At 39.4% G+C, this 27,691-nt stretch overlaps 3 protein-coding genes across 5 annotated transcripts; 1 reads left to right on the forward strand and 2 right to left on the reverse strand.

Moving 5' to 3' along the window:
• Positions 1–9,494: 9,494 nt before the first annotated feature.
• On the reverse strand, positions 9,495–24,924 carry ergic3 (ERGIC and golgi 3). 2 transcript variants are annotated; one of them, XM_041034324.1, is made up of 14 exons: positions 24,759–24,924; positions 23,635–23,705; positions 22,427–22,514; positions 22,208–22,327; positions 21,722–21,818; positions 21,448–21,613; positions 20,871–20,928; positions 18,381–18,395; positions 17,791–17,822; positions 17,286–17,382; positions 14,175–14,239; positions 13,880–14,016; positions 13,546–13,601; positions 9,495–13,433 (listed from the first exon to the last, which is right to left on the reverse strand). In XM_041034324.1, exons 1-14 carry the CDS (start codon positions 24,844–24,846, stop codon positions 13,354–13,356), a joined length of 1,170 nt encoding a protein of 389 aa, XP_040890258.1. In that variant the 5' UTR covers positions 24,847–24,924; the 3' UTR covers positions 9,495–13,353. The 2 variants fall into 2 exon arrangements, with proteins under 2 accessions (XP_040890258.1, XP_040890259.1); XM_041034325.1 differs by lacking the exon at positions 18,381–18,395.
• On the forward strand, positions 14,677–16,558 carry romo1 (reactive oxygen species modulator 1). Of its 2 annotated transcripts, XM_041034344.1 has the most exons (4): positions 14,691–14,810; positions 15,173–15,220; positions 15,704–15,834; positions 16,295–16,558. In XM_041034344.1, exons 3-4 carry the CDS (start codon positions 15,704–15,706, stop codon positions 16,401–16,403), a joined length of 240 nt encoding a protein of 79 aa, XP_040890278.1. In that variant the 5' UTR covers positions 14,691–14,810; positions 15,173–15,220; the 3' UTR covers positions 16,404–16,558. The 2 variants fall into 2 exon arrangements, with proteins under 2 accessions (XP_040890277.1, XP_040890278.1); XM_041034343.1 differs by lacking the exon at positions 15,173–15,220 and having other exon boundaries at positions 14,677–14,810.
• Positions 24,925–25,683: 759 nt separating the features above from the next.
• LOC121179499 (homeobox expressed in ES cells 1-like) lies at positions 25,684–27,513 on the reverse strand. The gene is made up of 4 exons (XM_041034388.1): positions 27,393–27,513; positions 26,325–26,473; positions 26,090–26,191; positions 25,684–25,878 (listed from the first exon to the last, which is right to left on the reverse strand). Exons 1-4 carry the CDS (start codon positions 27,511–27,513, stop codon positions 25,684–25,686), a joined length of 567 nt encoding a protein of 188 aa, XP_040890322.1.
• Between the last annotated feature and the right edge of the window lie 178 nt (positions 27,514–27,691).

Consider the following 27,691-nt stretch of genomic DNA (forward strand, 5'->3'; position numbering starts at 1 on the left):
CTGCAGGGTTAGACTGACTCCAGCCTCTGTGACTTTGTTTGAAAATGATGGATTATGTGTCTTCTTCTGTGGTGTTTATGACACCTAAGTCCCCAGAATACACCAGAATGGACCCCGCCAGTGGACACAGTTCTATATGTACTACACTGGATTTCTGCATTGATGACCATATGGTTATAATCTTCAGGCAGTAAATGGACCCACACAGACATGACTGATGAGAAACTGTACGTTGAACAAATGACAGTCAGTCAGTTCTCCAGGTTGCTCCAGCAAACATTTGCTGACATAGACTGTGAAATGTGGTTGAAAGCCACAAGAAAAACAAAATAAGACTCAAAGACTGAAAACTTGTCAGGCTGAACTGTTCTTTGATCTGTTCTTCTGGATGCATCTTTCCGTACAACTGTTATAATGATCATTTTCAATTTGCACAAAAAAAAAACCCCACTGGAAATGCAAGATATTTGAAAAAAAGTCAAAATTTCACACACACACAAAAAACAAAAACGTTTTTACGCTTTGCTGAGGTGGAAAAGTTTATTTTGATTTATTAAAGAAAAATCTGAAAAAGTCAAATTCAAACAGACTCGTACGGATCATGTGACTTAACTGTCCAGTGACTTATGGCCTGACTTACGTTTGTTGTTGCTGGGAAAAAGTACATCGGCCTGTCCTGATCTGGCACAGCATGTCAACAATGACAAGTGCTGTGGGCTTGTATAGGAAAAGATAGGTGCAGATGCTTTGACCCATGTTGTATGACAGTGTTGTGTTTTACTATTAAGTACTGTTATACTCATTTCCTTCATTTCAGGCAACCGTGCTGAAGAAAGTGACACCTGTAAACGAATAAATGGCTAACGAGTCATGTTGTCAAACTAAATTCTAATTCAATGGTCAAACAGGAGCTAAGTCATGAAGAGGAATAGATGATTTCTTATGTTAAAGTCTCAAACAATTTCAAGAGTTCCTGCTCACAGCTGCATCAACTCAGAGCTCTGTCTGAAGCCAAATTATCACCGATTCACTGTGATCCATCATCTGTCAGCAGCAAGTTTCAAGGTTTTTTTTTAAAAAAGAAATTTTCTTTTCTTATGCCAAACAGCTGCGTGGAAGGAAAGAAGGAAAAAAAAAAATCAATGTAAACACCTATGGCGTGTGCTTCGCCGTGCCAAGCCATGGCCCATTAAACAGAGTTTTAAACATTTCTACTGATTCATCTGTTGTGATTCTTTGCGGAAGTAATTTCCATGAGCTTATAAAACACAGAACAACCACACTGTGAGTCACTGTGGATCAGAGGCAGACTAATGCCTGCAAAAATCTGAATAAAATAGTGGTGGACTGTTTTTGGCTGCATTTTGGTTCATGTTTGATATTTTCCATTTTACTAAGGAAGGAAATGAACCAGCTTCAGACGACACAGTGAGTCATATTCTGCTATCCTCTCTCTGAGGGAAGTACGGTCATTTCAAAAACTGTCTGCATCTGGTTGGCAAAGGAAATCGGTACAGGAAGTTCATCGCTCAGTCACCCTGTCCAAAATCATTTTATTCTAGTCCTGTTCCTGTTTTCTATTCAAACATACCTCCACTGGGTTCAATGCTGCCCTCAATGTCCGATTATTGTAGTTGTTTGATTTGTGCCAACAATGTATGCTGAACTGAGAGTTCAGATGAGCTGAAAACAACAGGATATAAGAGTGAGGTGATGGGACACAAAATCCACAGCACTTGTTCCTTGCAAAAGTATATTTCAGAGTTTATCTGAAGCAAATACAAGGCTCCAGCAGTCTGGGTATCTTTAAAAATTTATGCTCTTTTATGGTCTTTTTAGTACAAAATCACTCAGACTGCTGAATTGTTTGTGTTTTTTTTTTTTTTTTTTTTTGTAACCTTATCCTTTGAGGTGGTTAATTTGCGCGCCACATGCACATCAGTTCTGAGATGTCTGTCCTGCTAACTGAACTACTGAGCATCAACTCGCTGTGGTTAAATCATACCAGGACACAGATCTCTTGGCTTGACGAGGTGTAAATGGAGCCTGTGTGTTGCAAGAAACTGGGGCTTTTGAATGGTAGACTCAGCTGTAGCTCATGTACCTAACGAGCTGACACACACACACTGACTGAAACACTGGGCTCGATTGATTTCAGATGAACCTTTGTGCCTTTGAGCAGAATTTTACTGTAAAAACAAACCAATGGTGGTTATAAAACTTACGATTACTTAAGAGTAAGACTATACAGATTGTTCTTGTCTTCAGTGATGGGTGTGTTACTGTGTGGTGAAACAGATTTAAATGTCAAGATTAAGAATTATGAGCACACTGATGAGTCAGGGCCCTGGGACACAACTGTAAAGCAACATATGATAAGATCTCATTTTGACAGTCACACACACACACACTTTGATTTTGGTGCCATAAATGATCCAACCCAATCTGCTCCCATTTGGTTCTGTTGGTATTAAAGTCATACAGTGTGTGGTGGTGAATGATCCTAATCTTTGCACAGTGATCCAGTCACTGTCCACTGTCACTCTCATTAAGATTATTTCAAACATGCTTGATTTTTACTGCTGACACGTAGCGTGACATTTTGCCTTTATCTCCATCTACCATCTAATCCAAATTTACACGAACAGCAGTCTCCTGCATCAAAGTCCAATGTCCTCCCAATGTGGACTTTGTTTCTACAACATCACCTTACGTCCTCCTTTGCTCCCGTCATATTTACTACAGCTGCTAGAGGCTTAAATTACTATATTTAAATCTGTAGGTAGAACTTGCTTCACTGAATAATAATCATTTAGATGCCAGAAATGTTCACTTCTTAACTGAATGTAGGCCAATTTAAACCTCAGTGTCTAGACGGCTTTGGACATGTGAATCATCAGATCAGTGATTACGCTTGGGAAGTTCACCACCTACCGAAGCAGGGATGAAGCACACGCCCAGGGTTTACACAGAAGATAACAGATTACTGGCAGGCAGGGAGTCAGATCACTTACAAATGAGTTAAGACTTGTTTGTAAGTGTGTTTTTTTTTTTCTGACCCCACTGTTCCACGTTCAGTTCTGATTCACAAAGCAACACATCTGGTCAGCAGAACCACTGACTACACCTTTTCTTTTCTCTACCAGAGCCAGTGTGTGTGTGTGTGTGTGTGTGTGTGTGTGTGTGTGTGTGTAAATCCCAAAGCTAACATCCGTAGCTGGTAGATCCCAGCTGACAGGGCAGCGGCTCGCATTGATGGTATCATAATCCAAAGACAGGAAGTTGGTGGAGGAGTGTGTGAATACAGCGCCAACACACACACACACATACACACACACACACACACACACACACACACACACACACACACACACACACACAGCTGACACAGAGGGAAAGTATGTACATGCTTCATGCCCTTTAAACCTCAGAAGGGCTCACTGGTTTGCCTTTTTTTCTTGAATAGGTTGATTAATGCTTTAAATTACAATTAATTATATGTTGTAATTTTTTTTCTATTCCTTAAATCTCCACCCATAAATAATTTTTATATCTAAGATGAACCAGATGACCCGTGCACCCTGACAAAATCAGAAAATTCTCACCAATTAAACAGCTCTATGAACCTTTTCAGCTTCTTTTATCTCATAGTTTTAGTTTTATTTTGTTTTTAGCTTGTTTTAGCTTTAACTTTATCTCAACATTTATAAAACAGACTGGAGCAAAGTGCAGCACATACTTTCATTTTTTCCAGATGACAAATCCTAATGTGGTGATATCCTGACTTTTCCTCTAACGCCACCATGAGGTTCCCATTTATGGTTTTGAGTGAGTGTCTCAACAGCTATTGGATGGACTACAATAAAATCATCCGGTACCATCAGCGGGTCAAAATTTTAATCAGTAATTTCAATAAATTCAATAATTTAGGACCAAATACTTACAAATCATCTGCTTTGTGTTTTGTGTTGAGTGCTAATTAGCATATGGTAGAGTGCTAACATGCTAAACTAAAGTTTTTAACATTGTACACATTCTATTTGCTAACATGAAAAAGTTAACATGCTAGTGCTAGCACTAACTTCACCATGCTGAGCACCATTTTGCTTTTTTATTGATAGAGACAAAGACTTGGTGATTTACGATCAAAGACAAACCTACTTGAGAGCCAGTAAATGAAGACGGACAATCGAGAAAAGAATTGGGAAAAATCTGAGGGTCAGTGTGAGTGTGAGGAGTTCCACTGTAACATTTAATCTTATCTCATGTTTATACACTCGTGCCAGTAAGTACGTCAGCCTGCTGGAAGCTCCTGGGATGGGATGGGAAATAATTCCAATCTTATGAAATGATGTTAAAAAAGAAATTAAAATGTTCTTTAGCCTTCTTTCCCAAAGGGTGGGAAGCATCATCATTTAGCGGTAACAGGATATTAGAGACTCTGAGAGGCCGATCACAGTGATTTGTCTTCAGTAGATCTTTTCATAGAAATAGACTGTTCTTTTCCCAATGCATTTGAATGCTTCTCAACATTATTTGCAATTCATTACTGATGAATTGGTTTCTGATTCATCTTCCCTGACGGAAGGTTATTGCAATAATCCAAACACAGACACATCCATACACAGTTGTTTCCACTTGGGACATCAGCATTCCCATAGTAAAACTTCTCTATGACAACATATTCTCAATTTAAAAGTCCACTTAACTGGATTTTTTTTTCTCATTGACTGCGAGTTGCCAAAAGACTGAGGCTTCAACAACACAAGGGGCTGTGCTGGAGGGCGCGTGCTGTTTCATAGACTGGTGAGACAATGAAATAACATCCAGGAAGTTCAGCTGGAGAAATGAGTTTATATGTTTAAAAGCTTCTTAGAGGCCAAAACACAGCACAGTGGTTTGTAATACCCACAGACAGGATTTTACAAATCTGGAAAGTTATCACAGCAGCAGCAATTTTATCTTTCATCAAGAGGATCTTGTGGTTAGGAGCGCCACAGCCCTCTTATTCACTTGGATGGTGGCAGCCTGTTGGCATAGTCCAAACGCAGGGGACCCAGATAAAACAAAGTATGGATGTGTGGCAAAAAAGTTGAACTTGGCTCAATATTTGCTGCAATGCAACATGACGTCACTGCTGCTTTGACTAATCACACATGCGCAAGCGGACATTCCTGGTGGACTACTTTGTAAAGATGAATTACTTACGTATTTTTTTACCATCTATCTCACAATCATTGCGATGAATTTAAAGTAGTTGTCACTTTGATAAGTCTCAAGGATTGAAAAATCCTGTCTGAGTATTATAAACTGTTCTGATAAGCCTTTAAACACATTAATCTGTTACTCGAATGGGATTTCCTGGATTATCTTTCACTGTCTCACCAATACTTCAAACAGCCTGCCCCCACCAACGCAGCCCTCTGCACTGTTTTACTAAAGGGCTGTTTTAGGCCTGAATCCCCGCTAGTGCACATGTGCAGTGGGGTGTACACATGTGGAAAATGTGGAAGCTAACCAGGAAGAGAGAAAGCTTTTTTTGATGTAAGACATTCACAGTCAGCTTCCATAGCTTCCTCGATAAAATAGGCCGAACAGAAACACTTGTGTAGATTTGAACCATTCTTGGCTAAATGTAGACTTCTGAATTCGGACAGTCCTTGTGTTTTTACTGATGTCATTTCACAAGTTCATGAGAACTCAAGTACAGACAAGACTGTAGACTGAGGAAATGCGGGTGTATGTTCTTAAATGTGCTTTGTTTTAGCGCGGAAACTATCTAGGCTTGCTACCATGTTAGATAGTCATCTAGCTAATGCACTAACCGCCTGTAAAATGTTATGTTGGTTATATGATTTTATGCCACCGCTCAGTAAATATCTGACTTCACGTAACAAGCCAAAAGGTTTTTTTTTTCATCATTGCCTCTGAATCCAGGAGACAAAAAAACTCTGTCACTTCAGGCAGACTCCAGCTGCCTGCAGCACACATCTGGAGTCAGCTACACAGCCACAAGACACACAGACAAACTCTGTCTGACCCTCTGCACATCAGTCTGTGGTGTGTTTTTATTGTGTGTGTGTGTGTACCAACTGTAATTGCACTTGTGAGGTCCAGATGCTCTGGAGAAGATCACCAGAAAATGATTTCTGATAATGTTAGGTTAAGGTTACAGTAAAATGTGTGTGTGTATGTGTGTCTATTGCATGTGAATACACAACCAGATATGGGTGTGGGTCAGCTGTAGGGTGGAGGGGGGTGTTAGATTAAAAGGGAGATTTTCTACATGTTCTCAAGTTTGTTGTTGTCTGGTTTTGTGATTCTCACCAAACAAATAATAAATCACACAAGGGAGGGATTATTATCCTGACTACTAGGCTACTTCTGTATGCTGGACTAAAGGGAGAATGAAAGTTAAAAAAAGTAAACTAACTGGGTATGAAACCTCAGGCAATAGTTTGGGAAATACACATACATGCTTTGTTGACAAGAGTCAGATGAGAAGGATATTGATATGCTCCTGATATTTTTGTGTGATAAATATGCAGCTGGTCAGCTTAGCTTAGCACAAGAAAGACGGAGAACAGTGATTTTCCCTTTTCTAAGGGTTTCACATCTCAACATCTACCAGATGAACTAGCACAAACTCTTACACACATTCATGTCCCCCAGATAATTTTAGTTTATGTTTTGAAAGTGAAAGAGTTTATTTAAACAAATCTTCAATATACCTCCCTTGATTTGCCAGGACCTTCAAGCCAGTCATGAGAACTATCAAGAGTTAAATTTGCTACACTGCCTGATTGTCTTTGCAGAAGCAAATGTCCAACCTCAATAGATTAGTCACAACATGTAAGTATGAGCCTCAGTAGCAAAGATAGTGGTTCAACATTTCAAGAACATCCATGTTACTGGGATGAATCACTGGAACTTAAAGAGACCAGCGGCTTCACCTTCAGGCAAATCTCAGCCTAAAACATCTTCTTAAACCTGAAACCTCAAGTTAAAGTCTCGACACCAACCATAACCTAAAGTCTAAATCCTCCCACCATCTAAATAAACCCACAATACTTAACCTCAAATTAAATCCTAAACCTAACTCTAGACCCAGTACATTTCAAACCAAAAAAATACCCTGGAAATACACACAGAAACCTAAACCTCAAGTCTAACCCTAACTCTAGACTAAAGACCTTAAGTCCTTAACCAAAACCCACTAACTCACACTAAATACAAAAATAGACCATGAACCCCAGTCTAACTATAGACTGAACCCAACATATTAAAAATGTCCTGTGTGAATCTTAAAATTTCAGCCTTCTCCAAAGAGAAACACCACAAAAAGTTATTAACTTCAAACTTTCTGTATAATCACTCGAAGAGTTGAACTGTAAGTGAATATAATGAAAGCAGTATAACTCATCTCCTTCTACCTTAAGCCAAGAGCTTATCAGTCACCCCTCATATTTCATCAGGATTGTCTCAGAGCACGTAAAATGATAAATGATTAGATACATTTCTATGATTTACATTTAAATGAGTGCAATAGTTCATACGAGAACAGTAAAAATGTCCTATTTCACAATATTGAGAAATCCCTAAACAGTTCCTGGATCTGTACCAAAGCCAAATACTTTGTTCCTTGGCCCATCGTTAAATGATGCACCATATATCACTGAGATCGCTTCACAGGTTTTTGGGAATATATCACTCAGTGCTGGATTTCCAAGCAGACAACTGCCCAGGGACCCTAGATTCCTGATCATTTGGGTCTACATAATTTTATTATTTGCAAATTAATCAGAAATTGGTACCACTGAAGTACAAAATCATCTATTAGAGGTCCCCCTGTCATGAAGAGGGACCTTGTGTCAATGTTTAGGTTTAAGACCTTAATTGTTTGTTGATATTGAGCTGCGTTATTGTAAACTGTTTTATCAAGAAGCCTCCTTTTTTTCCCTTCTTTGTGTCACATAATTAACAGGCAAAAAACATAATGTCAAGGCAGTTTTATTTCATTATAAAACTGTAAAACCACAACCAAAAATTATTTTCATCATCAGTATCTTATCTTACAATAATCAATGAACTGAACGCAATGCCAGAAAATAGTGAAGAATTCTCAATATTTTTGTTTGCCTGGCCAGAAGTCAAAAACCCAAAAATGTTGATTTTACTATAATATTCATACTTGAGAAACAGGGACCAGTGAATTTCAGGCATTTTTCCTTGAAAACATTAAAACAATTAGTTAATCAAAACTGTTGCCAGTGACTTTTCAGTCAGTGAGTTAATTGATTAATCAGCTCATTATTTTAGATCTAGAGTACTGGTTGATGCCTGGGGAGACAATAAAACCGCTATGATTGGGGTGGGGAGGGGGGTGGACAACAGGGACCCAACAACTAATTTTTGCCCTGGGGCCCCATAAAGAGGTTAACCCAGCCTTGGTCATGGTCTTACTCACTAATAAACTGATGATTGTTCGTATTCTTCTACAGCCTTGTCTGCATTTGTCACAAACCGGATGACGTTTGTTCTGCATTAAAATGTACATGTGACGACTTTAATGTCACACACACACACACACACACACACACACACATACACACATACACACATACAGGGCACTACGCCCCAGGCACATAATTATATTTCCAGTATCAAACTATTCTCTGCGGACTGAAATGCTGGCCTGCTCTGCTTTGCGTGGCTCTGGCAAACGCACACACACACACACACACACACACTCACACACACACAGGAAGTTGCTCAAGAAGGCTGTAATTTAATTCAGATGCTCTGTTCTCCTTTGTGTGTGTGTGTGTGTGTGTGTGTGTGTGTGTGTGTGTGTGTGTGTGAGGACATTGGTAAAAACTAGACAATCTGAGGTAAAGGTCGCCATCCAGTGGCTGCTAGATGTAACTGCAGCTGGTAAAGGTAGAAACAGGACCCTCAAATTACTGAAGAGGAAACTGACATTTCAGCAGAAAAGAACAGGAATTATTTAAGAATGACATCAAACGATGAGGTTGATAACAAACAATAAAATTAAAGTCTAAATTACAGTATATACAATAAATAAACAACCTAAACTGAGACAAAAGCTAGACCCATAATAAGGACCCCATCTCCTGAATGTTGACTGTACAATGGTAGTAATATACTATGATGCACTGTACACTAGTGCAAGTCAGGTGGATAAAATTATGCAGTAGAAGTTTATTTAACTGACAATAAAGAACATGGGTGACACCTTAAGATGAAAAACAGACTGTAGATGAGAATGGACTGAATGGATTGGCATCACCAGGGCAGCTCAGATATCTACTGTAAAATTGTCCAGCTGCATTTTGAGATTTTACTTCAGGTTATCCTGGGATTATTAGAGGTTTTGAGGCAGAACTCACCGTCAGGAGCAAAGATCATGTCACCATGATCTAAGATTAAATTTTGATCAATAAAAATAGGAGTCACACAGTTGGAGCTGGTGTATTCAACATTTATTTGAAGTCATTTTAAAAACTGTTTGAGGACAATCAAAATATAAATACATTTCTCTCTCTCACATTCATACACACGCAGCAACTGGCATCAGAACACACCTGCACATATGCACGTGTGCACACGCACACACATATACACACACACACACACACGCACACACAACCCCTGCCCCTGATTTAGATGATAAAAGGTGCAACAACCAACCATCAACAACTGAATCATCAGGAAGTGTCATGATAAAACAGCATCATCCAGATTTCAGAAGCTTTTTAAACACAGAGAAGAGGTTCTTTGATACCTATGATCATCAAAGTGCCTCTTTACAGCCATAATACTCTGAATATTTGTTGTTAATCTGCCACAGTCACATGATCTTTAGTCTCAGTCACAGATTCACTATGAACCCACGTCTTTTCGCATCCTTTCAGTCCATCCTGATATTAGCCACATCTGCTATTATACACCGTGTCAACTGAGTGAGAGTAAAAACAGGAGGTGAGCATCATTAAAACCATACAAAAAGAGGTTTGATCCAGTGTTGCAAGCTCTGACTGCCTCAAGTGTTTTAAGATTTTGTACTTTAAGTAATAAATATACATAATTACTGGGACAAAATCCTCTGGCAATGACTTTGGCAAGAACTGTTTGGACAACACTTTGAACAACCCAGTTCGCTAAAACTGAACTACTTAAAATGACTCTCTCTTTTTAGATTTTGGATTTCCAATTCTCCTTGAACACAGCAAAAGCTTTTATTTTAATGGCCAAAAAACAAGGTGACTGACTTTTGGATGGAAAGTTGATTCTCTTATCATGTTGAAATGAACTAAAATGAAAGGCTCAATATAAAACTGATGGCAGTGACGCCTGATTTGTAGCTAATGAACCGAAAACTGTGAAACCATCGGTGTGGTCTTTTCAGGGAAGATTTTCTAAACCAACAATCTTCACCGCCCGAGTGTGTTTCTGTCTGTCTAACACTCAGGACAGTCAAAAATAAACATGAGGTGAAGATCAAACTGGTAGAAACATCTGGATCTCATATGGTGACTCAAGATGTGAGTCAGGAACAAAGTCAGAATCAACCCAACATTTACACGCTGTCATCTTGCGGTCTGGAGCTTCCTGCTGCCTCCCTGTCGGCCCTGTCATTTACTTACTGAAGCTTTTGGTAATGCGTTTGAAAGACTCACAGGGTCACAAGAGGATGATGGCCATCTGAAGCTACTGGTTGTGTTATGATTCTTAAACATCCAAATAAAGGCCAAATAAAAAGAAAGAGAAAAACATAAGCTTATTGTTAACAGCAGGTCTAACAGAGCAGATTGTGTTCTATTATTCCACAGAATGAAAAAACAGAAATCAGAACAGAAGCAGCCCTTTAGCCCATATTAAAAACATTTCTTAGAAAATCTCATCTGAGTTTTTAACACTGACAGTGCAACACTCAATCTGGTGGGGTTCATGTAGTGTTAAGTTCTTTCCCTCCCTTCTCTGAGGCAGCGGTGGATGTGTTTACACTCCTGAACACACAGACAAAAAGAGGTAAAATCACATGAGGAAAAGCCAGGACAGGGGTCACTTTGCATCCTTTTTCCTATTGGCAATCAACTTAAAACATTATGTGCTGGAAACTGAGCATTCAAGTGACTCAGTTAAATGACTAAAATCTGCAGGTGAGGATAGAAGCAGAGGAGAGGAAGAAAGGCAGAGCGCTGCAGCCCGGCGAGACGAAGTTAAAGACGATGGACAAAAGAAACCGAATCTCATGCTGAATATTTTGGCAGCAGATGGTTGGTTTTGCTTCAACCGCCACATAACTGAAAAAAGCTGACTGTCCTCTGAAGGAGCTTGGCTTCTTAAATACTTGGCTACATTGACACAGCAGGTGCCTTTAACGTCATGATTCTCAGCTTCTGATTATATCAAGTTATTTTTTTCATATATTCAGATTTAAAATCTCTTTTATGTTAAAGCCACTTTGTAGGATTTAAAAATTCATGAGTCTGGTGACGTCCAGCAGCAGTTTCAAAAAGACAAACATGAAAATAGTTCCAGACCTTTAAATTGCTGCACACATCTTTTTTTTCCCAGTGATCTGAACAACTGTGGCGTTGTGCTCGTAGACAGCTGTCTCCCTGGATGGGATTAAAAATGGGGACATAGTCCCAGCAAAGTTGAGACAGACATCCAAGTCAGTCACAATCAGACAGGAATGTGTGAAAACACGCCACTTCACATCAGACACTGGGCTAAAGTTAGTTTGATAATCACCAGTTGGACACAGTCTGCATCGAGATGAAGTGAGTTTAAACTGGTGTTGACCTGCTGGACCAGTGTCTATGATCAGACAGGGACACGCTGGACATGACAACATTCTGATTATCAGACTAAAGTGTGCAACCACCTCCAGATCTGACGAGGGGACACAGAGATGATTGATGATGATGATGATGATTTCATGTGCCATCAGAATGTTATATCACATAAAAGTCCTACACGTCTTTAAACTGATCAACTTCAAAAATCTTTTTTTTTTTAAATACGTGTCCTTATTTTAACTGCTTCAAAAGAAAATCAGCTTCCCCCCCCCCCCCCAAGTATCTTTTGTGTCTCAACTCTTTAAAGGAACAAGTCACCCAAAATGTTTTTTATCGACTCACGAATTGAGGCCTGATTAATCAGCTTCACAAAGTTCATCAAAGACTCACAAGAGAAGCACAACATAAAAACCTGTCATAGTATACCAGTGTTCTCATACTGTTTTCAGATCCTCCTCAGCTTTGAACATAGGTTTTTTTTTTTCGGTAGGACTGGGTTGTTAAATGTTTCCAATATTCTGACATATAACTAAATTACTGACTGGTCTAGAAAAATGGATATAAAGAGCGCATGTGTAAAATATTTATAAGACAGAATATTTTGTTATTGTCAATGAATCTGAGTTAAAATAAACTACAGCATGTGTGTTCATGATGATGAAGGAACATGTCACCCAGTCCAACAGTATGGCTCACTCATGTGCTTTCATGGCACCTGGAGGACATATCAGGCCTTGGATGCACCGATGATACTTGTTAGGAGAATAAATTCAGTGTTGGTTTTGTTTTTTTCATGGAATTTGTTGACAGTAAGAAAAATGTAGAATTTTACCAGATGTATCCTTTATTTATAACCAAAATAATCATTTTGTGATCACAATAATTTTGATATGTTTGATAGATTGCAAAACAACTGTCTTGTGTTATTGTGAGAAAACACAATTGAAAAGGTGTTGATGTCTTCATCAGTCTGGTCCAGCTTAGGTGGGGTAACTAACTGATGAGGAACCTAAACGTTTTGGGTGACATGTTCCTTTAAAAGTTCTCCTGGCCTCTCTTCCTGACTCCTCGTGATGGAAGGCTCAACCACAGATTTGCTGACAAACATTCAGTGTGATGATCTGAGTGGTGACCAGCGCCGAAGCAGGGCGTAAACAGGATGGAGGAAAGGACGTTCCCTTTTTCCATGAGTTCAATCTCAAAGTCTCCTGTCAGTGTCTGATTCTGACTCTGTCCTGTTGGCATCCAATTTAACAGTGGAGAGGAAAATTCAAAGAGGCCCCTAAAATCCTCTCCAGTGCTCTTCCAGATATAAAAGACACTTGGCTTATTTAAAACCTGTCTGCATTTCTCTCACTCAATCTGACAGAAGAGAGAGAGAGAGAGAGATGGAGGGAAAACAAACTGCTTGCTTCAGTTTCCAGACTTCTCCCTCTGCCTGTCTGCCCTTCTTCTTTTTTTGCCTTCCTGTCTCTGTGTCCGTGTCTTGGTCTGTGTTGCACCGTGGAGGCCAGCGGGGGCGCTGTTAGGATGCCTTGCCCAGCTCTATCTTCTTCTGGATGGCACGAGCTGAGTGGTAGATGAGCGAGTCGATCAGACCAGCCACTGCGCGACACAGACAGGAAACAGAGAAGGACAGAGTGTCAGACCTCACCCGCTTCGATTACCCACATTTTAGTGTAGTGTGTTATCTCAGGTGACACACAGACGGACTGACCTGTAAATACACCTCCAATAATGGCACAAACTCCTGTTAGGAAGTGTGTGAATGATCTGAACAGAGACAGAGAGGAGTTATTTAGTTCACATCCTTCTTTCACTGACACGTTCCAATAACTTTACCAAAGCTGAGTGAAAAATTTCTTTTTAAAACGTGTTTAAACCATTACACTGAAGTGTGGTCTCCACCACAAACACTTCAAGTTTTTTTCTGACTCTCCCCACTACTTGAACCAAAACTTAATATCTAATTCCAGTCTTTTTAAAAATATATGTGACTTTTACATTGATATACATCATCAAAAAATATGAGATCCTCCAGTGTCTCCTACCTCTGTTTCTCCGTGAATTTAACCATCATGGGCGACAGCTCATATAAAACAAAGACGCCCGGCAGCCCCTGGTCTCCTATTAGCCCGTTGGCCACTTTTTCATGCCTGGTGACTGAGAACTGGTTGGTTTTTACCACCTGGAAAAATAAAATGGCAACAGAACACTCAGTGATTTGGGCTGTTTGTAGTTAAATAGCAACATTGAGCTTCAGACGACTTCAATTATACATTTAGATAGATTAAAGACTGAAAATCATCATCAAAAAAAAAGAAAAAGATGATATGTAGGACTTACTTCTCCATCAGTTTTCACATAAATCGTGGGAACGATTTTCACAAAATACTGGTACATCATTGAGGCTGTGGGAGAAAAATAAATCGTTTTGAAACTAAAATCGTTGTGTATAATCAAACAGGCTCCAACTAAAAAAAACAATGTGATAGTCCAACATAAGTGGTTGGAGATGACTAAAGCTCTCTCTTAACAGGATAAGAATACATACTGATGCAATATACTTGGTATCCAAAAACAAGAGCATTAGATACAGAGACAGAAATTAGTTTTTGTGCATGAATTTGGCTGGTGACAACAACTGAACAGAAAATGTAAGTTTGACTTATGTGACTTATGTGTGTTAGTCTTATGTTTTGACTCTGAAAAGCTGAGTGAGTTTATGAAAATCACTCTCATATTGAACAAATCATTTAAATCTTTCATTCCTAGTACCGCAACCAGCCACGGGTCGGCGCTGTTCATTTTCTCCTCCGGGTTATTTCTCCTCTTTATTTACCTCGTCGACCTTTCTCTCCTTCCTCTATCCGGTTATGGAGGTCTGCTAGAAATACATTTAAACGCAGCTGCGGTCAAAAATACGACAAACCTCCTGTCAGGAATCAGAAACCCAACGCTGTTTTAAGCACTTAATTCAAGGTAAGGTCTAATTCGGACGAATAATCGAGAACATGCTGAGAAAAGAGAAAAAAATTTGGGGGGAAGCGTGTCGTGTTTATCTGTCAAGGCCACAGGTGACGTGCGACGAGTAGTTAGCATGCTAAGCTAACACAACAAACGATGCTGTGGGATTAAGAGTGAACTTGACAGATTTAACGTTGTTACAGGTTTGATGTTTGAAATCAGCAGAAAAGCTCCACAGCCGCTTGTTATTTGGGCTTTGGCAAAACAGCTCGAACACCGGAAACGTTAGCATAAGCGTGCTCGATAACGTTAGCCTAGCTTACAGGTTAAATAACTGATTAACCTACACGATTAACGCCATAAATCATTATCCACAGGTGATCAGCGTTAACCAGCGGCTTAACAACCATTAGTCTTCAGTTAAGGTAACGTTCAAAGCTTTGATGTCAGCCGAGTAATCGCTGGTCAGCTGAATGGTCAGCAGGAGGTGATTAGAAGTAAACTGATTAATGTAAACTGTCGTGAGAAAGTTGGTTAGCACCAAGCTAAACACAAAGCAGAGCTGCAACTAATGGCTGTTTCCATCATTTACTTTTATTTTTTTTCGATTAATCGAGTATTTAGTCTATAAAATAAGCCAGGAAACAGTGAAAAGGTTCCGCAAAAGTTAATAAAGATATTCGGTTTACCATCCTGGGTGACAAAGAAAAGCGTGTATCCTCAATTGAGAAGTTGGAGCAAAGATTTGACCTTTCTGCTTCACTGCTTCTGAAATCCATACTAACCTCACATACTAATTCATATTTTGCTCTGCATTTAGATGCCTGTGCAATCAGTTCGACTTGTACATTACACTGAAAACATCTGCCTCATCTCTAACCTGCTGTCTGTTGCTCTGTCCTCTCCAGATGCCAGTGGCTGTAGGTCCGTATGGCCAGACCCAGCCCAGCTGTTTTGATCGGGTCAAAATGGGCTTCATGATGGGGTTTGCAGTGGGAATGGCTGCTGGGGCCATGTTTGGCACTTTCTCCTGTCTCAGGTAACTCTGAACTAGTTTAGAGTGCAGCTACACTGCTCTGCTTTTATAGAAACAGCAATGGTACATTAGGGATAGAGACTGAGAACAGGATGCAAATTCGCTTCATCATCGGAGTCAAATGGCTCCAAGCTTATCAGTCCCTGATGTAACTGAAGATATGGACTTGTTTTTCCCTGCTTCTCTAGTCCAGGACCCAGTGTGAACCAAACAATACTCAGCAAGTGAACCAATTAGTCAGCTGTAACTGGTCCTCTAACACTCTGAACAGAAAATTGGCCACACTCCAACAACATGAAAACACTGAACTTCACTATTAGAGTTTTATAAATAACATTCTGTGTCTAAAGTACATTAACACTGGTAGTTTAATTTCCTCACTAGTTCATGGAATGAGATATGAGTGTGTCTGCCTGTCTGCTCGAGATCAAATAAATCCTGACACTGTCTCTTCTGTACCCAGGATCGGAATGCGGGGCAGGGAGCTAATGGGAGGAGTAGGGAAGACCATGATGCAGAGCGGGGGCACATTTGGCACCTTTATGGCCATCGGTATGGGCATCCGCTGCTGAGGAGGACAAGGAACGACCCCCTCCACCTCCGCACCTCGGTACAGCTATGGGACTTTTCAAAAAACTACCACCACAGATTTCTGTTCGCTCGATGCTGTCACACTCTCAACCTGCAGTCCAGTTTTGTCAATAAAAATTCTGATTTGTCAAATGGGTTTTCAGAGTGCACGTGTTATAATTTCTGATGCTTCCAGCATCCTGCTCAGAGTGACCACACGAAAATTCTCCATCAGCTGGAATGAATTTCAACAATCCTTGGAGAACTCGTCGACCTGTGCTATCCAGATATTTGGTTTTACATGGAGAGAAAATGTGAGTTCCTCTGTTTAATCAAACCCTGATTCATCATCCTTGTTTGTTAGTGTGAGTACTTAAACTGGTTTGTTACGATTTCTTTTGTAAATTTGTGCTGATAAGGATTATTCAAAAATGGTTGAGTCAAACCAGGAGTGGGCTTTTTCCTGCCAGTTCAAACCTCTTGTTCCGTTAGTGTTAAACATGCAGAGAGATTTAATCGCTGACTGAGAAGCCGAACCATTAAATGTGGAGTAAGTGATTCTGGAGAAAGACTGATGATCTGTGAACTCAACAGCCAAACAAACACACCCCTCCTTCAGTGCTAAAAGCAAGAGGGTCTCTTCCTGGCAAAACGCTGTAAACTATGCAATGAAATCTGGTTTCCTAAAGACCTGCATGAGTTCTGATTATCAGTGGGGAGGTTTCCTTTTAAGCATGGAAATGATTGTAATTTAGTGCAAAATTTATCATTGTATTGTTTTATAGCATTTTGTTGTAACACTCTATGTTACTGTTATATTATTGCTTATTGTGTTACTCCTACCAACGTCATGCTGAAAAGAGTAAAACCATTAAATGACTGACCTTGTGGCGCTGTGACGTCTGTCCCGTCCAGAGGGTTTACGATGCCGGGGTAATCTTTACCAAACGACAGGTGTTTTATCAGATGGGTCATGTTTATCTGCAGGACGACAGACACAAAGATTAGTTGACAAACTTAAGCAACCCCTTGTAATAATTAGAATCAAGATGGCTGTCCATTAAAAATGTCTTCTGTCCGTTTTGGTTTTTTTTTTTCTTTTTCCTGAAAGATCATGGTAGTGGGACAATCATCTGAAGACTCCACTGACGATAATATTATGTAACTGAACAGCTTGTTATCTCAAAAGTCTTTTCTTATTATCATTACTAAGACTTTTATTATTATATACAATTATGAATATAATACCTGCCAGTCAACTCAATTTTTGGGTCATGATTTTCCTAAAATTACACAGACTTCCAGAAGGAAAAAGTAGCAAAGAAAATTATCTTAAAATTGCAGTATTATTTTTTTTTTTTTCATCGTCATATTGTATGTTTTACTTACATTGTCTAAGCCGAAACTCTGCAGGTCATGTACTGCAAACAAACAAACAGAACACATCACATTATTCAACTGGTTAATGACAAACGCTTGAAACACACATTTAGCAAAGGGATGTGAATGTGTCTTCACTTACAGACCTGTCAGAAATGTGAGTCATCGGTCAGTTTGTGACGGATTACTGTCCTCATGACATTGATTCAGTCAGATTAGTTTACAGAGGAAAGGCAGCAAATAAAGCTGAAGCCAACAGTCACACACAAGTTTATTTGAGAGTTAGAAGCTACATGTCACACTTCCTGTCCACAGGTACCATGGCTCTGACCTTTGACCTCATTGGCCTTACAATTCATTTCACTCTCTGAGGCCCTTGCACTTTTTCCTCAACCACATGCTGAGACAGAAGTAATATTTATTATTAAAAAGTAGAAACCACAAATCAAAGTAAGCTGCATACTTTCCACAGCATAAGCTGCGGTGTAAGTCGCTGTACACTTGCACTACTTCCCCATATATCAACAAACAGGTTACTACGCTGGATTAAGGGTTTTCAATGATATCAATGAAAAATCTGCAAAGAAAGATGGACTTACTTTCCACAGCGTGCACTGCAGAAAGAAGAGAGAAGAGTCACTATAATGACGCAGGCAGACAACAAACCATGTTACGTTAATGTGTGTGAGGGGCTGCACGACTCCGACAAAAGGTTTTCGGTATTTTGCATGCCGGATAGTTTTTACTAGTTAATTCTATTAGGATATGAACGGAGATGCACGAGGACATTTTTAAAACCTACCTCAGGGGCAAAAAAAAGAGGTTTTTGTGTTTGATTGATATGATTTGGTTGGTTTCAAAATATTAAAAGCTCAACTCAAACGTACAGTTTGATTTACAAGCCCAGGAACAGCAGAAAATCTCATCGAGGAGGATTATATTTTTTTCCGTGCTAAAAAAAAAAGAAAAAATTTGAGCCTCTTGTGTTTGACTTCTGTCAGAGTGATCACGCAGCCCCAAACACATAAAGCAGCGTTTAAATCCTCAGCAAACGTGATTCTTGTCTCTTGTTTCTGCTGTTAAGCATTCAGGCATCACATCAAACCAAATAAATCCAAACACATTCAGTCAGATTAACTGATCTCACGTCACTCAGCCAAATATCAGAGGATGCTGTTGTGTTCAGGGTAGGAAACTTACAGCCAACGTGAAAAGTGCAGCTTGAACTTCGGCCATTTTCACTTTCACCAACCAAACAACAATTTTACTGTAGCACTGAGTTTTCAGCTGATGCTTGACTGCTTGGAAAGTAATCCAATTTACAGGCCATTTTTCTTCTATTTTAGTGTGCAACCTCTGTTTTGTTCAGATTAGAAGCAGCCCATAAATTGTGGCATTTTCCTGCTGAAGCAGCTGCTAGAGAAGATTTATTTGAGCATGTGATGGCTGTTTGCTGTTAATTTCCTGCTCTGGTTTAAGGTACAGATGAGGTAAACGTTTAGCAGGCAGGCAAAACAGAACAGTCCAGTCAAGATAAAACTCAAACACACAGCGATGGCAGAGCAAGAGGCAGCAGCAGCAGCGGTGACAGGAAGAAACAAAGCAGTGAGATAAAAATGTAGACAAATGCAAGGGAAAAGCAAAAATGTGAGGATTTTAGAGCTCAACTAATATTGTATCAAGCATTTCGTTTGGATTAAAGTAAAAAAAAAGAGAAAATCTGCACGTCAGAGCAGAAAGAAGAATTTAATCAGTTTGGTCTCAGTGTAGTTGTAGAGCCCCGTTGTGGCTTAAATGATGTTTCTCAGTCTTTCTGACCCTTGACTGAAAAACAATTCTGCACAGAAACACTAGGTACAGAATATTGCATCAGTCAGAAATCCCCGGCATCAGCTTTAGAAACCTGGCATCAGTCAAACCCTCCTGCTCTGTATGAAAAATGACGTGAGACGTGGTGTCAGGCGAAATACACGTCTTCATATTTCTTGTTTCTTTGTCATTTATTTTTAAACCAAATTATGCTCCGTTCTCTGATGATGAATGTGAGATGTGGCTTACGCCTTCAAGAGAAGATATTAAGAGGACCTTCAGCTAAGCTCATGATGTTTAGGTTAGCTTCACCATGTCAGCAAAATACATGAAACGCGTTCAAAATCAAAGTTCAAGAACTTCACAGCTAACAGCTCAGTGAAACGTGGAAACATCATTGTTAACTCAGACCAGAGGACTCAATCAACTCAGTCTAACGGATGGGTTAATAATACAATGGCTGACATGTAAACAGAGTGTGTGTGAACATGACCATTAGCAGGATGATGTAAACTGAGCTGGCGCCTGACACAAAGCTGAAGAGACCAGCTGAGCGCAGGGCTGCACAGTTTTGTCTACTGTCCTCCATCCTAAACCAACATCTTTTCCATTTAACTACAACTGATGTTCTCAATTAAACACCAGGCAACAACATTTGAAAAATTCCACTATTTTTAGCACATTAATATGAATGAAACAATAACTGCTGCTAAGATTAAAAGATGCAACTAGAACTGATCCTGTGCAGCCCCGAGTTATGAGTAATGAATGGTTTGCTAATGGATGTGAATGCATGGTTCTATGTAGAAGACCAAACGTATGTTTATTCATCCATCTGTTTATGGATGAATAAACAGATACTGATGAACACACAAAAGCTTCTGAACACCCTTTATCATTATTAGTCAAAAACTAATTCCAATTTCCCAACTAATATTTATTAGTCAAAAATATTAGTTGGGAAAAGGCAACAGTGAACTAAGAATACTTTTTTTTTTATAATCGGGACATGTCAGATGAAGGGGGGGTCTCAAACTTAATCTGAATTTACAAGTTGTATGTTAAGGGGTTACAGCGTAACTCCAGAGCCTACAAATCAGGGCTACGGAGGCTACAGAGATAACAAATGGAGACGGTAAGAACTGTGGTCAGAACGGGCTGCTTGTGTTTCCACCGGCATGTTTCTGACGCCATGATACAGAAAACTGACACAGGGTGTTAAGAAATCTTTGCATGGTTATGTTTGTGTATGAACAGAGTGAATGGACAGCAGGTCTTACCGTGGACATGAGACTGCTGGAAACTTTTTCCTGGAGCAAAGTGGAAATTTCCTGCCACCTACAGTGTAAAGAGAAGATGAGCGTTAACAAAAATAATCTGATACCACTACAATGCTACAGAGCTTTAAGGCCACCGTCAGGAAAAAGAAAATACATTACAGGTACAAGAAGGTAGCCACGAAAGTTTGAGATATAGGTCATAATATTGCACAAATAAAGGCACAGAATCATAAGAAGGCTGTGCTATATGTTATTAAGCATTTCCAGATAATCCATACTTTACAGTTACAGCATTTCCTGGTGCGTTTGGACTGCAGTCATTTTCCTATGAGATCTGCATGCATCTCTGTCTCCATGCACCTGCATGTCCCTCCTGTCTTAGTGATTTCATTCTGGCCACATTTCACCGACGTCATGCTGTTTCATTTTCAGAAAATTTCAATCCTTCCTCTGAACATTTAAACTCTAGGAACTAAGAAAACTTTTCCCAAACTCTGCTGAATGTCCTCCAGACAGAAAAACTGACATCTTTAAAATACTACTACTAATAATAAATCACAGATAATAACATTGGTACCTTGTTGACCTCTAAGAAGCCATAAACCTGGCAGCCTTCATTCTTCTGCTCCTGCATCTTCTGTGTGAAACCTTCCCTCTTACACTGCTCGATGGTGTCAGCACTTTTAAACGCCCAGCCTCGCCGCCGGTAGGCCTCCCGCACATCGTCACAGGTGTTACAACACCTGCACACACACACACCAGGCAGACACAAGGCAAGTAAATACAGGTGTTAGAGAAAACACAAAGAATGTGTGTGTGTGTGTGTGTGTGTGTGTGGGTGGGTGCCTTACTTGAGGTCTTCAGTCTCAGCTCCGTAGCAGCTCTCACATCTGTTTGGGTCCAGTGTACTGGGGTCAAACACTTCACCATCGTCAGCCTTACCAAGTTCTACGCAACAAAACACAAAATTATCATCATCATTGTCAACAAACAAACTTATTTTAGGTAGACTCTTCACTCTAAAATTTCCCAATGCAGAGGCTCTGGATAAAAAATGCAGGGTTGTCCTGCAGAAATCCTGGTTCAGCCTTTGCTGCCATGCATTCCAGTGTCATCTGTCAACACAGTGTGTTGGCAAATCAAACACATGCTCCCACGCTTTCCAGTTAGAATACCCTGTAGTTTGTAGCGTTTAGCTCTTAGCTAATTTGTTTACCTCACTCTTTTATTCATTTATTCACTTATTTATTTTAAATTGAGCACCATTTCTGGCCTGGATCCCTGCCAACAGCTGCCAAACAGTGTCAGAAGGTTTAAAGTCAGTACAAAGTCAATACCATGTTTCTCTGCCTCGAAGGTGACAGGTTTGAGGTCTTTATCCAGCCGCTGTTTGAACAGATTGTGTTCAACATCCAGTTGTTGCTCACCAGCAACGTCCATGGCATCTATACTGAGATCTATAGGAGAAAAAAAAACAAATGGAGGAAGGTCGAGGGTTAACACTTGTATCATTCAAGTGTTAGCTTAACCAGCATGGTAACAGCAGTGCTACTCACAGGCGCAGGGCATGTGAGGGAAAATGACATCGATGTTGATTTTTAGTTTGTCTCCTCGCGATGTGTCGACGTACAGCTCAGGGTGGACCTAAAGGGAACAAACAGGATTTTAGTTCCGTCATGCATGAAACATCAAATTAAACCTGATGTACTTTTTGCAGACTGTAAAATAAATAATTGTTGAGATTTGTTATGATGTTTAACAACTATGGGCAACACAATGACAAAGATTGCCATAATGATTTCACAGTTGTGTGCTCTGACTTTACACCTTCAGCATATTTACGTTCATTGTTTGTGTGATCGGACTCAGCAGACAAGTCTGACAGGAAAAACCTCTGAGCACAGAAAGATGGTTAGTGTAAACTCTAGGCAGCCTTTATTATGTTTATTCATTTGGGATAATTTACTAAGCAACCCTTCATCGCCGGCAAAATAATAAGGATAAAATAAGTTATTGATCTTGGAAACATAAACAGCATCATCTTCATTATTCTAAGCACTTTTGGGACCTCTCGTCCATGCTGGCCTAAAAGTTGAACTTGACAAAAAGTCCTAAAAATGCTCCCAAAAACACCTCCAGTTCCATGACAAGTGAGCAAACTCCATCTGATAATAAAAACCATGAGATACTGTTGAAACCATGAGAACAAGCTAGTTAGTTGACTTTTTCTGTCAAACCAGTAAAATGCTGCTGTCAGTGTTCAAACCATTAACTCACAGAACACGTGGTCAGAAATAGAGTGGCAACTACTGACTATTTTCATTATCAATGAATCTACCAATTACTTTCTCATTTTAATCATTTAGTCAGTGAAACATCCAAAAGTGATGAAAAACACCCACCACAGCTTCACAGAGACTAAAAGTGCTGAGCTAAAATTGCTTGTTTTATCCAACCAACAGTCCAAAAGCAAAACACATCTAATGTTTGTCATCATGTATGATAACAACAAGCAGTATATCTTTATAATCGAGAAGCTGGAACCAGCAAATATTTTGGCATTTTTGATCAATAAAACGACTCAAACGATGAATAGACGACCAAAATAAACGCAAAATAATTTCCTTGCAATCACTGCAGCTCTAAACAGAATGTTAACTGATTAAATGTAGCAAACACTGAGACAATGAAAGCCAAGAGTATTTTAGTTAACTGTCAAATTTAATTCCACCTGCAACATATCAGATAACGAGGATGAACTTACCTCTTTGGTGAGGTAGTACTGCAGCTCAGAGACAAACAGGATTAACATGATGACGCCGCTGATGATAGTCACTACAGAGACGGGGAGAGTGTGTACGTCAGAGATCAGTTCTTCAGGTCTTTGTGTGAATCCTGGTTCAAACTCAGTGTGACTGCATTTTTCCACCATTTCTTTAAATCATATTTTATAGAATGATCGTCATTAATGCAGTAGTTTGCTTTTCATTTTTTTTAGAAGACACCATCCTCTACAGCTTATAGCCTTTTATCTTGAGTTGATAAGTGATACCTGCAGCCCTAGAATCTTGTACTTATTATTCATACCTATACCTACTTTATAATTCACACATGATGGCTGCCAGAGTTTGTCTGGCCAACAGCTCAAAACCCAAAGGTGTTCAGTTTGTCTGTCATATAAGACAGAGACAAGCATCAGGTCCTCACATTTGAAAATAAATTTTTAATTGACTAATTGTTGCAGCTCTATAGTCCAAGGTATTTAAATGTATATATTACATTCAGCTTTCCTAATGTCACCTCTCTAATTTTCTTTTATGTATACATATATACGTGTGTGTGTGTTTTAATAAAATAGTTATTCATCTGTTCTGTCTTCTTACCTCTTGGCTTGACTCTGTGCTGCTATACTATTATTGATCCCTGGGAACCAATAAAATCTCATCTTATCTTAAATACACCTCTAAAATCTAAGCAGCATGGTTTGTAAAATAGTCAGCAGTAATGTTAAATGTTTAAATACATGGGCTGAAACGTGAAAAACCAGTGGTGATATCCTCTAAAGAAAATATACGGTGACAAAAGGAAAGTTTCTTTAAAACGTATTTTAATGTTAGTAAAAATATTTAATTTTTTATCATTAGCCTGGCATTAATGCTGCTTTGTTGCTGAATTATAAACGTTTTAAGAGTCTATTCCGCTGCTGTTCACGTTTACTCGGTGCTATAAAGATGAATTTCACACTGTGACTTGATGTCTTTAATATATCCGATAATCAACACAAATAAAAACGTGAAATGAATCAGTTAGCCTTGTTGTTAGCCGCAGCAGCTAACAGCCTGTGTGTCTGAATGGCTGCTGCTCTCTGATAAATTTAAAGCCTCTCACCGGTCGCTCCTCCCCACGTCTTCACTCGGAAATCCTCCAGAGTTTTGGGATAAGCGTCAAACTGCTTCAGTTTATTTAACGTGTCCATTTTGCAACGCAGAAAACCACCGCCGAACACAAATGTTACCGACAGATTCCTGCACTCCAGACACACATCAGTCCTCCGCTTTCACTTCCGGGACAAACACGGGGCACGGCTGGACCAATCAGAGCCGGCCGCGTAATTTGTCCCCTTATTTTATTTTATTTTACCTTGTTTTGTTTGTTTGTTTTGTTCACACAGGTCTGCACAGTGAATAAATGTCTTTGTGAAAAGAAAACAAACAAACCTGTAAGTACACAAAACAAATAAAATTTAAAAAAGAAAATAAACGTATTGAATTAATTACTTGAAGTGTATTGAAGTGTTATTTGAGAGTGCATTTAAGTACATTTTTTGGCTGATCCCTTATAAGATTATCGATTACAAGACGTATGACAGCCATCACACTGATTATTGACATGTCTAAATGAAAATGGTGAAGTTGCACAAGGAACAGGCACAAGATTCAAGTACTTTAATTAGACTTTGTACAGCTTCGAAAGCAGAAACCTATTCACATGATATGACACTATTATATTACAGAGAGAGACCAGAACAGATGTCATCATTACAAAGTTTGATCCCCAAACTGCCGAATCTTCAGGACAACAGGCTTACATACTTCCTCTGTATCACTGACAGTCAGAGGGATCCTGTCTCGTGTCACCTCATGTAACATCAAATCCTGACGATCAAAGATGACAAAACTGGGATCTGCCCATCATCACATTTGGAAGGAGGGAAGTCAGAAGATGGAAGAAAGTGATGGTGTCTGGACAGTACATTTACATGTAAACAATCATGCACAAGATCAGAAACAGGATGAATGCAAGTCCTTTATCATCACTCCTCCTCATCCTCCTCCACCTGAAGCTGGAGACGGGAAGCAAGCCGCTGGGCGAGCTCCATGTCACCTTGCACCTCCCCTGTAGGCTTCAGTTGTCTGACTCCGAGGTCAGCCACGGCCGTCTGGACCAGCTGCAGACGTGTTTCTCTGAAGGAACGCCTCAGCTTGGCCCGTCGGTTCTGAAACCAGATCTGAGAGGAAGAGAGAGGAAATATCATTTAGCGGGAGAAGATCTGCTGCTTCTGTCTTTTCTTTATTTTTATTTACGCTCATACTCAGAGAGATTTTGCAGTGACCTTGTGCGTGTAGATTTAAGGGGTTAAAATTAGTAAGAGCAGCAAAACTATCATCATTTCAGAATAAAAGTTTCAGAGTTAATTTCTCAGTGTGTGCTGTCTGAACCTGTATTCGGTCCTCGTCCAGGTCGAGTCTCCCTGCCAGCTGCTCCCTCAGCTGGATACCTGGATAGCAGTTCACCTGAAACACTGTCTCTAGAACATTCACCTGTAGGACACACACAATCACAGAATGAGAAATGGAAAAATATTAAAAGACTAAAGACAAAGGAGCGATCTTAGGATCTATCTAAATGACCAGTTAACTAGCTCACTGATTGATTGATTAATCATTTGATTACCTGGCTGTTGGTGAAGGCAGTGCGTGGTCTGCGTCCGACATACCAGTTTGATGTTGGTCTTTGAGAATTCATCTGCTGAGGATGTTGTTTTTGTTGATAACTGTGTTGTTGTTTGGAGCAGGCACCATTTACTCTGTTCTCTTTCTCTGCTAAAAGAGCAGAACGTCACAGGTTAAAAACTCTTTCTATAATTACAAGAAATTATCATTAACACAACATTAAACCAAATCAAGATAATTTTACAGACTTTGGATGAAAAGATTAGTATTTGAATTTGCCTTGATGGTTTATTTAACCATCAGTAATAAAAATTTGGTGCAGTTAAAAAAAAGAGTTTTTTTTTTTTGTTTTTTTTGTTTAGTTTGGTCTTGTCCCCAAACCGCAGAAAAATGAAGGTATACAGGGGAGCACAGAGCAATCAGAGTAAAGCCATTTTCTCATGTAATTTGAATAATATTTCTGTCCTGTCAGTCAGATTATTGGAACTGGATTTTTAACAGTCATGGGTTGATTTACAGGTGGGCTGTTGCCAGTGGTCAGTATCCAAGACCATCATTTCAATTTGAACATTTTCAGGCAAAGAAAAATATTGGAAGATTGAATTGAATGAACAGACAATGTATAAAGACAATGTATAAAGAGGCTCCTACAAAATCTTTTCTGAGTAAAGATTTTGTAGGAGCCTCTTTATACATTCAGTAAAGTAGATTTTTATATCACTAATTTTACCCTCATAAACAGAAAGAGTACAGTAACAATGTTAATGTTTACAAAGATGATCTTTCCACACTTAAACTGTGATTTGCCATTATTTCTGATGTCAGCTATGGTACATTTATTTAAAATAAACAAAAACACTGAATTAAATGGCACTTAAATATTATAAATACACGATAATAATGGTCTGATTCTGTGTCCATAATTGCATAAATGTGTTTAGCTCCATAATAAGATCCTCACAAGTCCTATTAGACTGATGATTGATTCTTGAAACAGAAACAGACCCATCTCTCTTTAACCCTTCACTTGTGCAGAAAACGGTCCAAATTCAAAACGTTTGCTCCTCACCTGCCCACGGTCGGTGGAGTTTCAGGCAGTTTCCAGGTCTTTCCAGCTCCAAACCCAGAATCCGATCAATGGAAAATGCTGGCTGGCTCCCTGAGGTCACAGGAGCCCAAGTGGATGCCATAATGATTGATCTGACTAATTGATCAATAAACAGCCCTGAGAGCAGAAAGCCCACAGCGTGTTAACAAAACTCCTGACAACAACCAAAACAAAGTTATTCTGATTTCACCATGAAAAAAATAATTAGTTCCACAAGTCGATTTGCCTTCAGTGAAAATCTTACTGATGCTGTAGGTCCT

Source organism: Toxotes jaculatrix, chromosome 3 (assembly GCF_017976425.1).
Source record: "Toxotes jaculatrix isolate fToxJac2 chromosome 3, fToxJac2.pri, whole genome shotgun sequence".
In the NCBI taxonomy this organism is placed as follows: domain Eukaryota; kingdom Metazoa; phylum Chordata; class Actinopteri; family Toxotidae; genus Toxotes; species Toxotes jaculatrix.

What these genes read in the sequence shown, in the direction of transcription:
- romo1 (XM_041034343.1), top strand. Translation starts at nt 15,704, where the DNA reads ATGCCAGTGGCTGTAGGTCCGTATGGCCAGACCCAGCCCAGCTGTTTT. An exon ending in GGCACTTTCTCCTGTCTCAG is followed by an intron (nt 15,835 to 16,294) that starts GTAACTCTGAAC and finishes TTCTGTACCCAG; the next exon opens with GATCGGAATGCGGGGCAGGG.
- ergic3 (XM_041034324.1), bottom strand. Translation starts at nt 24,846, where the DNA reads ATGGACACGTTAAATAAACTGAAGCAGTTTGACGCTTATCCCAAAACT. An exon ending in AGTACTACCTCACCAAAGAG is followed by an intron (nt 22,515 to 23,634) that starts GTAAGTTCATCC and finishes TGTTCCCTTTAG; the next exon opens with GTCCACCCTGAGCTGTACGT. An exon ending in AGAGTTTCGGCTTAGACAAT is followed by an intron (nt 17,383 to 17,790) that starts GTAAGTAAAACA and finishes GTCGTCCTGCAG; the next exon opens with ATAAACATGACCCATCTGAT.
- LOC121179499 (XM_041034388.1), bottom strand. Translation starts at nt 27,513, where the DNA reads ATGGCATCCACTTGGGCTCCTGTGACCTCAGGGAGCCAGCCAGCATTT. An exon ending in CTGCCTTCACCAACAGCCAG is followed by an intron (nt 26,192 to 26,324) that starts GTAATCAAATGA and finishes TGTGTCCTACAG; the next exon opens with GTGAATGTTCTAGAGACAGT. An exon ending in TGGACGAGGACCGAATACAG is followed by an intron (nt 25,879 to 26,089) that starts GTTCAGACAGCA and finishes TCTTCCTCTCAG; the next exon opens with ATCTGGTTTCAGAACCGACG.